Source organism: Nematostella vectensis, chromosome 3, assembly GCF_932526225.1.
Source record: "Nematostella vectensis chromosome 3, jaNemVect1.1, whole genome shotgun sequence".
Taxonomy (NCBI): domain Eukaryota; kingdom Metazoa; phylum Cnidaria; class Anthozoa; order Actiniaria; family Edwardsiidae; genus Nematostella; species Nematostella vectensis.
Window position 1 is genome coordinate 18,236,840 of NC_064036.1, and position 16,135 is coordinate 18,252,974.

At 42.1% G+C, this 16,135-nt stretch overlaps 2 protein-coding genes across 3 annotated transcripts; both read left to right on the forward strand.

Annotated features, from left to right (window-relative positions):
* Window positions 1-3,189: 3,189 nt before the first annotated feature.
* On the forward strand, window positions 3,190-14,742 carry LOC5509364 (dnaJ homolog subfamily C member 5). Of its 2 annotated transcripts, none has more exons than XM_032378285.2 (6): window positions 3,190-3,352; window positions 8,682-8,763; window positions 9,215-9,271; window positions 9,874-9,984; window positions 13,394-13,435; window positions 13,827-14,742. In XM_032378285.2, the coding sequence occupies exons 1-6, from the start codon at window positions 3,324-3,326 to the stop codon at window positions 14,151-14,153; spliced, it is 648 nt and encodes a 215-aa protein (XP_032234176.1). In that variant the 5' UTR covers window positions 3,190-3,323; the 3' UTR covers window positions 14,154-14,742. The 2 variants fall into 2 exon arrangements, with proteins under 2 accessions (XP_032234176.1, XP_001629904.2); XM_001629854.3 differs by lacking the exon at window positions 3,190-3,352 and adding an exon at window positions 5,341-5,509.
* LOC5509359 (leucine-rich repeat-containing protein 74B) lies at window positions 9,991-13,309 on the forward strand. The gene has a single exon (XM_032378284.2). The coding sequence runs from the start codon at window positions 10,997-10,999 to the stop codon at window positions 12,284-12,286; it is 1,290 nt and encodes a 429-aa protein (XP_032234175.1). The 5' UTR covers window positions 9,991-10,996; the 3' UTR covers window positions 12,287-13,309.
* Window positions 14,743-16,135: the final 1,393 nt, after the last annotated feature.

The window sequence follows — 16,135 nt, forward strand, 5'->3', positions numbered from 1 at the left end:
GGGAACATCTCGAAATTCAACAATAAACAATTTCTTCAGCAGTCTTGTATTCTATTATTATTCATGGCCACTAACCCTCCGCTAACACACTCTCAACATGATCGCTGTCTCATGAATAACAATAGAATCTAAAAAAAATTGTTTATTGACAAATTTCAAGGTGTTCCCGCAAGAGAACTTTGGTAAACTTTTGGGAAGTTGTTTGCATTGCATTTACCTTTAGGTTCGGCTATAAATTTTCCTAGATTGAAAGGACTATTAGCCTGAGTTCAAACAGTGTATTATCCATGGCCGTATTCAATGTAAATGAATCAAGTCGATTGTTTCATCTTCATTTCCATGCATTTGCATCGAATACGGCTCATGGATAATACGACGCTTGAATTTAGCCTTAGACGTTCTCTTTTGTTTGAAACGCTGATTTGTATATGTGTAGGTATTTCAAACAAACTCCTGACACGTGTGGACGTGGTTTGAGGCTAGTTTCAGAGACACCAGGCTGTTATCAGTGAGAGCAGGATGCTGCTTACTCAGATTTGCGCAGTGTTTATCATCATCAACTAGAAGTCATTTTCACGTCGCCTAAAAACACAAACAGAACAACAAACAGAAAACAGGACAAAAACAAAAGCACCTACACAGCACTTAAAGAACATGAAGCAGACAGAAAAAGAAACGTTAAATTAGCTAATTAGCCAGCAAAGAAAACGAACTTACATCATTGACAACACAAGGTGAGTTTGGCATCGTGAGCTCACGTCTTGAAATCATCTCGACATTGTCGATCATATAAGGAAAAATCGTCAGTCATTTGCCATTATGAAAGACATACAATCAGCTAGAACATATCATCACAGACCTGACAAGTCTCAGACTTAAACTAATGAGAAATAAGGCTAGGAGATGCTCCTAGTATCCATCATTATTATAGAATGGTGATTTAGGCGACGCTAGAATGAACAAAGAAACATGGTACAACAACCACAGGAACCCCACAAAAACGAAGACGAAAAAAAAAAACAACGTACTCCAAAAATGTCAAAAACGCAATAAATGTCAAGTCGCTTGACCAAAAATTTATTAGAATAAACGTAATTCGTTGTTTTTTCTGGGCATAGCAGAAAAATATCTCGTTGTTGGTCTACAGGTCTACCTTTTTTCCCGCTCGTCCTCGCGCTTGAGAAAACAATAGGGCGCGAAGAGATTACGTGACCTCTCTGGGTGGCAAATAAAACAAAATAATCAAACATAAAAAAATAAGAATTGACTGCGCCCGTCACACCAGAGAATAGGACGGCGAAAAATAAAATCTTTAAAAAAGAATTCTGGCCTTTTTCCTAAGCGCTGAATAAGTTACTTTTTGTTGCTGATATTTTGCATCGTGTATGGTACTCGTAGGGCACTCGTGCAGTGTGTATGGTACTCGTAGGGCACTCGTGCATCGTGTATTGTACTCGTGCATTGTGTATGGTACCCGTAGGGCACTCGTGCATCGTGTATGGTACTCGTAGCACACTCGTGCATCGTGTATGGTACTCGTAGCACACTCGAGCATCGTGTATGGTACTCGTAGCACACTCGTGCATCGTGTATGGTACTCGTAGCACACTCGTGCATCGTGTATGGTACTCGTAGCACACTCGTGCATCGTGTATGGTACTCGTAGCACACTCGTGCATCGTGTATGGTACTCGTAGCACACTCGTGCATCGTGTATGGTACTCATAGGGTACTCGTGCATCGTGTATTGTACTCGTAGAGCACTCGGGCATTGGTATGGTACTCGTAGAGCACTCGTGCATCGTGTATGGTACTCATAGGGTACTCGTGCATCGTGTATTGTACTTGTAGCACACTCGTGCATCGTGTATGGTACTCATAGGGTACTCGTGCATCGTGTATGGCACTCGTAGGCCACTCGTGCATCGTGTATGGTACTCATAGGGTACTCGTGCATCGTGTATGGTGCTCGTAGAGCACTCGGGCACTGGTATGGTACTCGTAGAGCACTCCTGCATCGTGTATGGTACTCGTAGGGCACTCGTGCATCGTGTATGGTAAATTTGTATGTGGACGCTTTCGAGTTGTAGCACAATAATATTGACCCAAAATCTATTTTTTTTAGAGATAAGGGTAAAACACAGGCAGGAGCCTGTCTATAGGAGCGTATCAATGTGTTGAATGTGCCTTCGTTACTCACGGCGAGTGGAGAGAATCTATGAACAGTTTGCATGAGCGAACACTGACGTTAATCTGAATATCACTCTAGGAAAAAACATATTTTGTTGCTGTCAGAGCCAGGGCATTTTCTTAACATGTTCTTACAAATTTGTAAAATCTCAGGCTGGACGTTTTTATTAAGGTTCTTATAAAACAATTGGTGTGGTGAGGTTTGGCTCTTCGTGTTTTGTCCTTAGGGAGTGGGTGTCTCTACTTTTTTCGAAGGGGGAGAGATGACATATTGGAGAAAGGGGGGCCTATTTCAAAACGTTTTTTATTTGTTAATTTTAGTGGGAGAGTGTTTAATATAGAGAGGGCTAATCTAGATAGTAGGGGGTAGGCTTATTAGAAAATTTTGGCTTGGGAGGGCTTATTGGATTAGGAGCTCCAAAAGACAGGGACCGAGCTTTTAGGGTATGCTTACAGGTATCTGGACCGAAGCTCTACTCATCCATTTAGCACATCTTTTTATTGAAGCGATTTTTTAACAGTTTCTGGAAGCCTCAAGATTTAACGTATGCGTGTGGTTTTGGTGTACTGGGCTCACTCAATCTACCGAGCAAGCCTTTACTCTACTAGTGGGAACCCTGAGTAAAAATAAAATTTCCCCATTCTGAACGCACATGTCGCTTAGGTATACCCTTGTCGTTATTTCACTTGGCGTTGTTGAATATTTAGAATACAAATTTCAGGTTTTAATGGATACTACATAATATCATTAATTCAATCGAAGTTCACGATGTTTGGATTCCCCCCACCGTGGAACCGTGTCCCTTAATCCCAACCCAGACAAGGCAGAGAAATGCGTATTGTAGTTATTTTGTTGATAGCAAGCCTCAAGCTAGAAAATACGAAATTAAATTCCAGCATGTTTAATCGTCATAGTTGGTATGTTGAGGATCGCCCTTGTTATTCAAATCCGCCGTGAATTTCTAAACACAAGAAACCACCTGGCCGAAGCGAACATTGCGACTCATTGCGCATGTGCGGACGAATCACTCGAGGTTGACAGTCAAGAAAAATGGCGGGTTTACGGATTTGATGGGAATAACCGGCGACGAAGCGGTATCGCCGGCTGAGCCACTTTCTACAACGGAAAAATAATGGCATACGAGAAGATGCCCGACGAAAGGTGAGCAAGAGGTCACGATTTGAGCCGCCATGACGCGATATTCTTTCGAACCATCATCATATTGATAGGTGTGCATAGTAATTTTCAGCTGAAATCCACGGAAGATATGTCGATATTTCCGGCGCATTTGCCACCGAACTCCGCACTACCTCCTTTAATATACATAAGAATAAAGACTTTTTTTTTCACGAAGGCCCTTCGCAGTTTTAATTGAAATTTTGTCGGTTAAGTACCAGGCTATGGCTTCGGAAAAAAAAATCTAATTGATTCTCTGTTGTGATTGTTTATTGGCCTAAAGTTGTGACGTCACAGACCAGCGGCATTCAAACTCGATATTTCAGTAATGGTGATTTCTATGGGCTAATTTTGTGGGAGTTCTGCTGGAGATTCTAATATTAATCACGCCATGGGGTCGCGAAATAACTTATTTTTTTTTCTCCTGAATGGGGAGTATAGTTTGATTTGTATTGATTTATCAATACAGATTAATTATCAATATATCTGTCAGGGATATAAATCCAGGATAACCACTGATATAAAAAATATAAATCACAAGTATTCCAGGCACACAAACAAGAATAAATATTGAAAGCTTTAGACACAGATCAGATATGTTGACAGAGAACCCAAATGTGAATCAAGTTAAAAACACATAAATAATTTACTGAACAATAACTTTAGTGTATGCGTTATGTTTATGTAGCTATAATTATACTAGTTGTGGCTTAAATTCTAGATTTGAAAATGAAGTTTGGATGTGCGATAAAAAATTTTCTTGGGCAACTGAAAGTAAGCTTTAATTACAAGTATTATTTTTAGAAACTACTGAAAGTGAGCTTTAACTAAAAGTTTTAATATTAGAAGAACCATGGAGGTGGAAGAAATATTATTATTATTATTATTATTATTATTATTATTATTGTTATTGTTATTGTTATTGTTATTGTTATTGTTATTATTATTATTATTATTATTATTATTATTATTATTATTATTATTAGTAGTAGTAGTAGTAGTAGGCAGTCTTCGGACAGTCAGTGTCCATGACATCAGCGCGATGAAAGTTGACATTTCTTTCCGTGACTAAAAAGCCCAATGCGCGAAGCACATGTGCGACCACATGAACGACAAACGAGGACAGACGTCGGAGATGGGTTTGACCCAGTTCGAGTTTCGGATGCCTTTCTCCTCTGCCTTCTTTCTTCGGTCTCTCTTTTCAGCTCTAACTCCCCTGAGTTGAGTGCCGCAGCACATTCAGACCTCCATCTGCTGCGATCCTCGGCAAGCTTCTCCCAGTTGTCCACGTCGAGGCCGATTGCGAGCATATCACGCTTGCATGAGTCCTTGAAGCGGAGCTTCGGGCGTCCTACAGGTCTTGATCCGTATTATATTATTATTAGTATTATTATTATTATTATTATTATTATTAGAGTTTCCGATGTCAAACATGTAAAATAAATCATAACTATTATTTCTATTCACTTATTTTTTTCTGCCTTACTTTATTTTGGAAGTGAATTGCCAGTTTTTCTTCCCTTGCACCGAAGAAATTGGTAAATAAGGCATAACTATTTTTTCATGTCTATCCTTTTTTCTACACCTCATATATAGTTTGTAACCATGATGTAGGTACTAGTCATATTAAAACGAAGGCAGTGAGAATTTTCTCCAGCAAACCCAAAAGGATGAAGTTACGGAAATTGAGACCCATAAACTTGTTGTTTAGATATCACGGGCTTTCCAAGTCCTATGGAGATATTAATACAATTCATAGGAAAGAGGATAAAAAAAATACATTTTAATGTGCATATTATGTGAAAAGCAGAATCGCTTATTTTACTTCCGTATCAGTCGTGTGTTTTCTAAGAATACCAGATTTTTCGAAGTAAAGGAATTCTTTTTCGCTCTCGCTTTTAATTTCCTACTGATTTTCTCCTACCCCCCCCCCCCCCCCCCCCCCCCCCCCCATGTGCCTTTGACGAGATACGGCCACAAAGTGACGTCACAGATAAGTCTGTGTGGAGAGAGTTCCATGCATAGAGGCTTTGATGGCGGAGAGAAGTTGGAGCTATTTTGTAAATGATTCCCTTTAGGAATGGCCCCTTACACCGACGGAGGGGGGAAGGAGAATGGAACACATCAACAACCTTCTGAAACGTGAGAAAGATTGCGATTAAGTTCGATATTTGCTTGCGAAGCTCTGGTGGACGAGGGAGGGATTCAGCTCTATTCGAATATTTTGGACATTCGGATATTTTGAGGGAAGTAGGTAGCTGTTTAGCGTCGAATAACCCACTGATTTTCGATTATGTATAAATGATACCATAGGAAAAGTTTATGTGCATAAATGTTGTGTTTTGACGTCGAAAATTCGTACCTCGACTCTCGTGTGCTTGTTTATCTGAGCGAGCTCCGTTATCTAGTCCAGAACAGCAGTCAAACTCCCGTCTCATTTATATGTAAACATTGCTTTTATGCATCGTTCAAATGATTTTGAGGTCGAAAGAATGCTCAGTATAGATGGGGTAATAGAATTGTCTGTAATTCTTTGAGATTTAGTGCGCCTTCGCCCTGATTTTCTAATCTTCGAGGTGTGACGAGTTGGATCGATGATTATGAATCACATTATAATTTTAGATTTGGAACTAGCAAAAATATCAGCCCGAAAACTAATTTTGAAAAGGTCCCGAATTAGCGTGGAATTAGACTATCTGGTTTGGAATCTTAATCTATTAGTGATCATTGTTTGATTGGATAAAAACTGTGATTTCATCTAGAGCTTTCCACCATTTTGGTGAAGTAATGGTCAAATCGATCTTGGTTTAGACTATGATGTTCTTGGGTTATTATTATTATGTCAAGCCTGATACAAAACAGATATAACAACACCTTGAACGGAACAAACCTCTGTGTTTTAGTTTGTGTTTATACCTAAGTTTAGTCCTATTCATGGTCAAAGTTTTGGTATACAAAGTCGTGTGTGACTCAAAACAAACTATAGCCGGAATCCAGTTTTTTAAAGGCTGACAACTAGGCTAGATTCTTACGGATTTTCTGGCTCTTATAGTCTATCTAGGATCGCCTGTAGAAGATTTCAAAGTTTTTTGTCTGTCTTTGTTTTCTTTGTGATGTTATTCCACAGCTGGTTGTTGTTGATTTCATAACATGTTTATTATTCTTAATTGTGTGAAACCTCGATTAGCTAACTTGTTTTCGCACCTTTAAAAACCCAAGTATCTAATATTAAAGTATCTTTTTGACAGACTATATTTCCATAGAGTATTTCAATTTGTTTTGTTTTTTTTTTTTACCATGGTAGACTTGATCTTTAGTTTATACTTACATTAGCAGTTAAATGATAATTGTAGCCTCAGGTGACATCAAGTGCTTTTGTATGCACCTCTCTGACTTATCAGATAAACGCTGGCATTTTAGAATCCACATAATCATTATGTTCAGATTGCAGTGTATCTATCCTGTTTATCAAGATTTATTTGTGCTTTTCCAATGTAGATCTGGATGTGTATTTTGATACACAAATGATATTTTGGCACTTCTTTCTTACAATCCAGTAAAAAGGATGTTTCCTGGTTTCATCAAATAACCTCTGTTGTATGTATTTAGGTCTGACTGTAATCTTAGTATTTATCGTTGCAGGCATGCTCTAACCAATGCCTAACCTAAGCTTGCTGTTTAGTCCATTTTTCACAAAATATGTACTTTGTACTTGTACACTTTTACACACAATTCTGGTAAATTTTGGACTTTTTTAAACATGGTGACAAAGTCAGTAGCTGTGCAATGAAACAAGACAGATTATTTAGAATCAAATTAGTGTAAATCATTTGATGTAGTTTTTTGTCCTTAGTGAGAGGGCCAGGAATGGACAGAGGGGGAGGGTGGGCCAGGAATGGTCAAAGGGGTAGGGAGGGCCAGGAATGGATGGAGGTTGAGGGAGAGGGAGGGCCTAGAATGGAGGATGAGGGAGGGCCAGGAATGGATGGAGGGTGAGGGAGGCCAGGAATGGAAGGAGGGTTAAGGAGGGCCAGGGATGGATGTAAGGTGAGGGAGGGCCAGAAATGAATGGAGGGTGAGGGAGGGCCAGGAATAGACAGAGGGGGAGGGATGGCCAGGAATGGACAGAGGGGGAGGGACGGCCAGGAATAGACAGAGGGGGAGGGATGGACAGAGGGGGAGGGATGGCCAGGAATAGACAGAGGGGGAGGGATGGCCAGGAATGGACAGAGGGGAAGAGAATGCCAGGAATGGAGTAGGAGGGAGGGCCAGGAATGGATGTAGGATGAGGGTGGGCCAGGAATGGTCAAAGGGTGAGGGAGGGCCAGGAATGGATGGAGGGTGAGGGAGGGCCAAGAATGGACAAAGGTGGAGGGAGGGCCAGGAATGGATGGAGGGGGAGGGAGGGCCAGGAATGAAGGGGGAGGGAGGGCTAGGGATGGAGGGTGAGGGGGGGAGGGGCTAGGAATGGATGGAGGGAGAGGGAGGGCCAGGGATGGAGGGTGAGGGAGGGCCAGGAATGGATGGAGGGTGAGGGAGGGCCAGGGATGGATGGAGGGTGAGGGAGGGCCAGGAATGGACAAAGGTGGAGGGAGGGCCAGGAATGGATGGAGGGGGAGGGAGGGCCAGGAATGAAGGGGGAGGGAGGGCTAGGGATGGAGGGTGAGGGGGGGGGGGGGCTAGGAATGGATGGAGGGAGAGGGAGGGCCAGGGATGGAGGGTGAGGGAGGGCCAGGAATGGATGTAGGGGGAGGGAGGGCCAGGGATGGATGTAGGGTGAGGGAGGGCCAGGAATGGATGGAGGGTGAGGAAGTGCTAGGAATAGACAGAGGGGGAGGGACGGCCAGGAATGAGCAGAGGGGGAGGGAAGGCCAGGAATGGACAGAGGGGGAGGGAGGTCCAGGAATGGACAGAGGGGGAGGGACGGCCAGGAATGGACAGAGGGGGAGGGATGGCCAGGAATGGACAGAGGTGGAAGGACGGCCAGGAATGGACAAAGAGCGGGGGTGTACATGGCACCCAATAGTTTGCTGAATAACAAAAGAAATCAGTGATATGTTGACCCATGTTTTAAATCAGTGATATATCAACCCTTATTTTGGATCAGCTATATATTGACCCATGTCTTGGGTCAGTGAGACCACTTAGATAGATCCCTTGTTGCATTAGATCACCAAAAATGATCTCTCGTTGTATTAGATCACTAAGAATGATTCCTTGTTGTCTGAGATCACTAAGGTGGGCTCATTGCATGAGATCACTGAAGGGCAGGGCCTTGTTATATGAGATCACTTAAATGAGTACTGTTTTGCAGGAAGGATGGGGCCTCGTTGTACGAAATTCTTGGAGTTGAGCATGATGCTACTCCAGAAGAGATTAAAAAGGCTTATAGGAAGGTAAGGCACATCTGACTTTGATATGAACAATATTTATCATACGCCAAGTGTCAAAGTTCTTTTTTTGTGTATGTTTCATGAAGGGCGCAAAATTTGACTTTTCATGGTGAATTGTCTGCAAGGGATATAGCATGTTGTTAACCCGAAAATAAAAAAAATGTGCATTTGTATGTTCCCAAGCAATTGTTTTCATTCATTGACAGTCCAGCAGCCCACAAATCAATGGCTCACTTTTCCAACTTTGTGGAGATGGAAATTAATCAATAGAAAATGACTCTGCATCGATAAGAAATAGCCAAATAGCCAATAATGATTATCATTAACAATTATTATTTGTGCCAGAATGAGCCCTGAGTGGGAATGCCAAAAATTGATAAATCTAGTGCTTCATAATTAAGGCAGGTGCTGTTTTTATTTCTTTTATTCAAACTTTCTATTTCTATGATTCCAGATGGCCTTGAAACACCATCCAGATAAGAATAGGGATAACCCTGAAGCTACTGAAAAAGTGAGTACCACTTTCTGCCTGGGAGCGGAAGAAAGACTTTTTTGAAAGAGGGGGGGGGTATTATTTGTGCACCAAACAGGCCCTAGTTATTTTGATGGATAAATGTTAAATTTAATATTGAATCTACAATCCAGTGTAAAATTTCTACCACATGAATTACTCAATGGAGTAATTGTGATTTGTGATTCTGTAAACAGTGGTTATGGAGACAGCACCAATGAGCAAGAGTTTCTTTTTATAGCATCTAGAGCCCAGTTCTCTTTTAGTCCAGACCCGGGACTCTCTTTGCGCTCGACATTCTGGCTCGTGTGAAAGAGATCCTGATAATGTTTTTGTCATAAGCTCTTAGACATGAGATATTTTCAAACTTGGTGTGTTTTTATAGTGACCAAACAAAAATATATCTATATATATAATTATATAAAGTTCCACCGACTGATGGCATGTCCATTTCTGACTGATGACCTGTCATGAATAGGAACATTGTCTTTCATTTCTTTTCCAATATTTTTTGTTGTATTCAAAGATTTTGCGTTTCATGTTTTTTTTTACAGAGCCCCCCATTTGATATAATGTTTACTGATAACATTATTTTTTTCCAGTTTAAAGAAATCAACCATGCGCATAGTATACTCTCCGATCCCAGCAAACGGGAAATATATGATAAATATGGCAATATGGGATTATATATCGCAGAACAGTTTGGAGAAGAGGTGAGTTTTACACCATTGTTTTCTCAAATCAAAATTTACTTGTTGTTATTGTTGCTATTGTTTGCTTTTTTTAGCACTAAAAACATGACACGAAAGCTGGCCATAAGAACATTAGTTGTGAAAGAAAACTATTTATATTTTTTTTAGTATAATCAACCTTAAAATGCGGTGAAACATTACTAAATGATTCAGCAACAAAAGAAAAGAATGATTTCTCTACAATCTTCATCAGTATCTCTCGGAATTATTGTCCCTGGAAAATTAATTTGAGAAACTATAGAGTTCAAATTTCTTGTTTGTCGAACATAAGTCGTAGGTGTAAAGTGTTAGTTTCCCAACCGGAATACCTTGTAAAATATCATTTTCGAAAAAGTCTTCCTTGAACTGATATCTATGCAGAAAACTTCTCAAAATCAGGAGCAATGTACACAAATCTTTACGAAGTGACAAGTATTATGAGTGCCATGTTAATCTAGGTTTAAATCTAGATAATATTTGTTTGTGGTTTTCCTCAGCTTTCCGTGCAAGCCTCCCTATTGGTGTCTTTTAAAAGAGTACCGCATTTCTCGAGCCAGTAGAAATGCTGCGGGGATCATGATTTATTCAATCTTTTGAAGAAAACTGTTTGAAAACAAGACCTACAAATCACGGAATTCAACATTTGCGTGATATGGCAGAGATCGCGTTTCTGCGAGTAGTAATTTAGAAAAAGTCCTATCCGTACGATAAGACAGTAACTGATCGGCACGCGATCCTCGTGATAAATGTTTTCAATTATTCATTATAATTAAGGTCTGGCATAAATACTTAAACGCATAAGGATGACCACAGCAATTGTAGTGTCGTGGTAAGCACAGTCGTAATGGAGGAAACTCTTGAGTATTTGTGCTGATTTATGGTTACTCTAGTGTTTAGAGCACCGGGGCCGCCGCTTCTAATTGTGAGCTGACCACCTGTATTCCCAAACAGTGTTTGTATTCCCAAAGAGTGTTTTTATTTTGGTCTCAAAGAGATGGTGCGCTCTAAAGCAGGCAATGTACCACAAGAGGCGACCTCGCCGACAAGTACTAGCAAATACGAGAGTACAGAAGAAACGCAAACGAACATGGATTCAAGGCTTCGTGCCAAACAGCTCACCGAGAACAACCCCAAAATCACCAACGCCTTTCGTCTAATGGCGGGCTCCAAGAAGAAAGTCCGCCAAGCCGAGGAGGAGGAAAAGGAGAAGTTAAAACAGTTGCGACTGCATCGCCCGCGAAGTAGAGAACTTCTCGATTCCGATGAAGAAGACTACGATTATGATTCCGATCAAGAACCAGCAATTCCATCTAAAGACCCAGTGACCTACTTCAAGCAAAACCGTAAATCCGAGGCCTTGGATCTAACGGGGTGCCCAGTCGGTCCTGTCAACATTTCAGCTATCGTTAGGAAGTTATTCCCCTCCATGTTTGTCACGCGGCTGGTGTTATCAAACACGTGTCTTGGAAACGAGGGAGCTCGGCTCGTTGCTAAGGGCCTTGTTAAAAACACCTGCGTAAAGGAGTTGGACTTATCGCGAAATAATCTCCAAAAAGCCTGCATGTCGGCTGTTGGCGAGCTAATAGAGTTGAACGATTCCTTGGAGATTCTAAATCTATCTGGAAATAGCCTGACAGATGAAGCTATAGAGCCCCTCATGTCTTCCATCCTTCTCAAGTGCAGGCTCGCCGAGCTGAACCTCTCGCATAATATTCTTTGTGACGAGTTCGCGTCGAGCATGGGACAAGTCCTTTTAACCAATCGAAACCTCACCAGACTTTTGTTGAACTCCAACCACCTGGAGGTATCAGGTCTCATCGCCATGGCGAACGGACTCCAGAAGACGAGAACCCTCAAGTTCCTAGACGTTTCTTGGAATTATATACACGATGTAGGTGCGAAGGCGTTGTCGGACATCGTCTCGGCCAATAAGGCGCTGGAAGAGCTGGTGATTTGTGGAAACTTCATTTCCAAGGAAGGCGCAGCACAAATCGGCCAGTCCCTGCGTAAAAATAAAACCCTCCGAGTCTTGCGCATTGGCAAGAACTTGCTGCGGAATGAAGGCGCGTACAGTATACTGCACGGGCTGATGCGGAGTAGCCATAGCGGCCTGGAGGTAGTAGACCTGGATGGCACGCTCGTGGATCCGCACTTTACTACCGAGTGGAATAAAGAATTGCATGATCGCTTCCCCGATCTGAAGCCTGTAAATTTCGTAGTTGAGTTCTGTGAGGAGAATGCGGGTAGCAATACCCAACATCTGGCCACTGCCATAAAGGCATAACTGAGGGACTGGCTATAGTTGGACATAGGGCTGAGCGAATCCTGTTTTCTAGGTTTCACCCAGGTTTCCTTGACTTGGCAAGCTCATGTGAAGATAACCAAGCGAAGGCAGCGAAATGGGAAAAAATAGTAGATGCATGCATTGGAGATCTCTGTTATCAACTACAACTTTTAACTTGGCTGAGGACATCTGCTTGAAGCGAAAGAACTGGGTACTGAGGACAGTTGCTTGAAGGGACTGCCACTTTGTTAGCCAGGAACATGTCCGCCATGAGCAAGAGTGCCTAGAACCACCGCCTCCTTATCGATTGCTCTCCTTATCGATTGCTCTCCTTATCTATCGCTTCTAAGGAAACTAAGGTTCCAACTTGTTGCTCGTTACACTACAGAGCTGTAGCCTCGAAATATTGGGAGGCACAATACTGAAACACTTAGAGAATATCGGGGGCACAGCCACGACCCTACTGGTCATTCTTTTTTTAATTTTTGAAAATATAGGAGGGGTGGCTGTCCCCAGTGCCCCACCCTCTGCTACGGCCCTGTACCATCGACTCTAAAGGATGGACTATAATTTGTTTTGACTGTTCTCTATGGGAAAACGCTCAGACACGTACAAATAACAATAATAAATAAAAATACCGTCGCGGTTCTTTTGGTCTGCCAATTTCTTGACGTCAATAACAGCGTTCTCTTCTTTGTATAGCAAACACATATTTATCTACAGACCCGCCGTTCCCCCATCAAAGTCTTGGACTATCGGACCTTGTACAAAGCAGTGCTTAATTATTGTTACACATATCATGGGTATTTAGAATGACAGTACGTTACATAGACACTTGGTGCCGAACGTGGGTAGGAACAAAATATTGTCTTTATATGAACCTTAGACTTTCATGTCTCGAGTTTTATTTTCCACTTATTTAGTGGTGCTAGTTTATGATCACCACTGAATGCATGATAGTTTAATTGTGTTTACACTTTTTCACCTTCATCCAAATCAATAAACATACTTTTATGTTCCTGATACAACTGTGCAAGGACGGAGCACTATACGACTGGTATCTCACGGTACCTTTGTCTTCATTACGATGTCGGTTCTTTCTTGCAGAATGTCAAGTTATATTTCCGACTCAACAGTGGTTGGTGTAAGGTGAGTAGGGCTGTTCCCTTTGATACTCAATGGTGCTTTATTTTCGGATACTCAATGGTGCTTTATTTTCGGATACTGAATGGTGCTTTCAAACCATGCATAGTGATGTGAGAGGTGTGATCATATAGCGCTCTCCCACCGGCGAAAACAAATTGATAAATTGAGCCCTCAATCGCATAGTCCATCCCAATTTTATGGTTATGTTGTATAAGCCCTCTCTATCTATAGGAAGGTTGGCGAATCCAATAACCGTGACACTCTACTGAAGCTTCAACCACCGCCCCCCCCCCCCCCCCACCCACCTCTTTAACTCTCCCACCCCTCCTCCCCTAGGTATTATAACCCATGCTGTCTTTTTCCGTATCACTAATCCCTCCCCCTCCCCCTCCAGGCATTATTTTTCTGCTGCGGTGTCATCACGGGTTGTTACTTCTGCTGTTGCTGTTGCTTCTTCTGCTTCAACTTCTGCTGCGGCAAGTGCAAGCCCAACCCAGAGGAGGACTGGCCCGAGGACATGGCTGCTTACGAAGATGCCATGCGCGAAGAGAGCGGGAATGACGATTCGTCCCCAGTCACCACGCAACCAGGCCTGTCCTCTGAGAAGCCTGAGGCGAGTGAACCCGAGCCTGCGCCAGAACCCAAGTCGCCTGCAGAGAATAGTACCGCAAGCAACGATACCTCCACGACAGCCATCCCTCTGCCGCCCCCGCCTTCCTAGATAAACCTTTAGAGATAAACACTATGATATAGCAGGAACACATATGGAAGCTAAAACACGTGACAGACAGCCTTGGGAACACTGAACACCATATTAGGTAAACAATACTCGTGTAAAAGGTTTTTTCCGCCAAAACCTACGAATGACCAAATAAGGTGTTTCGTGTGTTAGAGTTTGTTCAAGGTTGTCTTACCGGTTTTAACGGCCACGTTTCTGATTATTGTTAATACAATTATTGTAATTATTATTACTACAAGCGGGTCATGTTCGGCTTTGCTTGTCTTGCACCGAGGAAGGGTTGTGTCGTCATTGTTTCTAGGGTTGTTTTGAATATCATCTCGATTGACTTTATGGTTCGTGTTATTAATTTCTAATCTGACTTTGTAAGTTAGTACATACAGCTGTCATTGTGCTCTCACTTGTGTATTTACAACAAATCTAACGAAGTGAACTAGGTCAAATTTCCACATTTTTTTAACCCAGTTTTTTACTGGTTCTTGTGGTCTCAATTCGAAATGTTAGGGTATTAAAATAAATAAATGCATTATATAAACAATAAAGCATACTGGTTTGTGCCCTTGATAAATACGATAATGGTAATTGTTTTTATTATGTGATATTCTACAAAGGCTGGATTTTCTCAATTGTATCAATATCCGTTGTATTCCGTTAAAAATATCCATGTCAACTGACAAGGCTCAAAACGAAAATAAATTTTGACCCTACTCTAGGGGATTACAAACTATGACTGTATATCGTGGCACCCCCACCACTGCTAATGCCGCTACTCTAGGGGATTACAAACTATGACTGTATATCGTGGCACCCCCACCACTTCTAATGACCCTACTCTAGGGGATTACAAACTATGACTGTATACCGTGGCACCCCCACCATGCTAATGACCCTACTCTAGGGGATTACAAACTATGACTGTATATCGTGGCACCCCCACCACTTCTAATGACCCTACTCTAGGGGATTACAAACTATGACTGTATATCGTGGCACCCCCACCATGCTAATGACCCTACTCTAGGGGATTACAAACTATGACTGTATATCGTGGCACCCCCACCACTTCTAATGACCCTACTCTAGGGGATTACAAACTATGACTGTATATCGTGGCACCCCCACCACTTCTAATGACCCTACTCTAGGGGATTACAAACTATGACTGTATATCGTGGCACCCCCACCATGCTAATGACCCTACTCTAGGGGATTACAAACTATGACTGTATATCGTGGCACCCCCACCATGCTAATGACCCTACTCTAGGGGATTACAAACTATGACTGTATATCGTGGCACCCCCACCATTCTAATGACCCTACTCTAGGGGATTACAAACTATGACTGTATATCGTGGCACCCCCACCATGCTAATGACCCTACTCTAGGGGATTACAAACTATGACTGTATATCGTGGCACCCCCACCATGCTAATGACCCTACTCTAGGGGATTACAAACTATGACTGTACATCGTGGCACCCCCACCACTTCTAATGACCCTACTCTAGGGGATTACAAACTATGACTGTATATCGTGGCACCCCCACCACTGCTAATGACCCTACTCCAGGGGATTACAAACTATGACTGTATATCGTGGCACCCCCACCACTGCTAATGCCGCATTTCGCACATTTGATTGTTGCAACTTTGCCAAGTAACCACTCAAAAGTATGTACTAGTGCAGCCACAGGTAACCCAAGAAATTAGAAAGTTTATTTTCTTTAATTTTCAATTTTTTTCAATATATAAATTCTCTGGAGTACTAGAATACAAACCGAGTGCTTGGGTTACCTGTGGTGCAGCTCGGTCAGTATCAGATCGACTCAAAGTCAAAAACGAGCTAGTCATAAATGGCATCCTTTGAATAGAACCTGCACTGGATGGGATGATGCAAAACGCTGACTGCATCTTCCAGTCGCCGTGATCCCGCCACGAACAATGTATACTGTACTACTTA

Bases quoted from the DNA above. Each gene is read 5' to 3' on its own strand.
- LOC5509359 (XM_032378284.2), top strand. From the start codon at position 10,997: ATGGTGCGCTCTAAAGCAGGCAATGTACCACAAGAGGCGACCTCGCCG.
- LOC5509364 (XM_001629854.3), top strand. From the start codon at position 5,448: ATGGCCCCTTACACCGACGGAGGGGGGAAGGAGAATGGAACACATCAA. The intron at 5,510-8,681 runs GTGAGAAAGATT...ACTGTTTTGCAG, and splicing joins CATCAACAACCTTCTGAAAC to GAAGGATGGGGCCTCGTTGT. The intron at 8,764-9,214 runs GTAAGGCACATC...CTATGATTCCAG, and splicing joins TTAAAAAGGCTTATAGGAAG to ATGGCCTTGAAACACCATCC.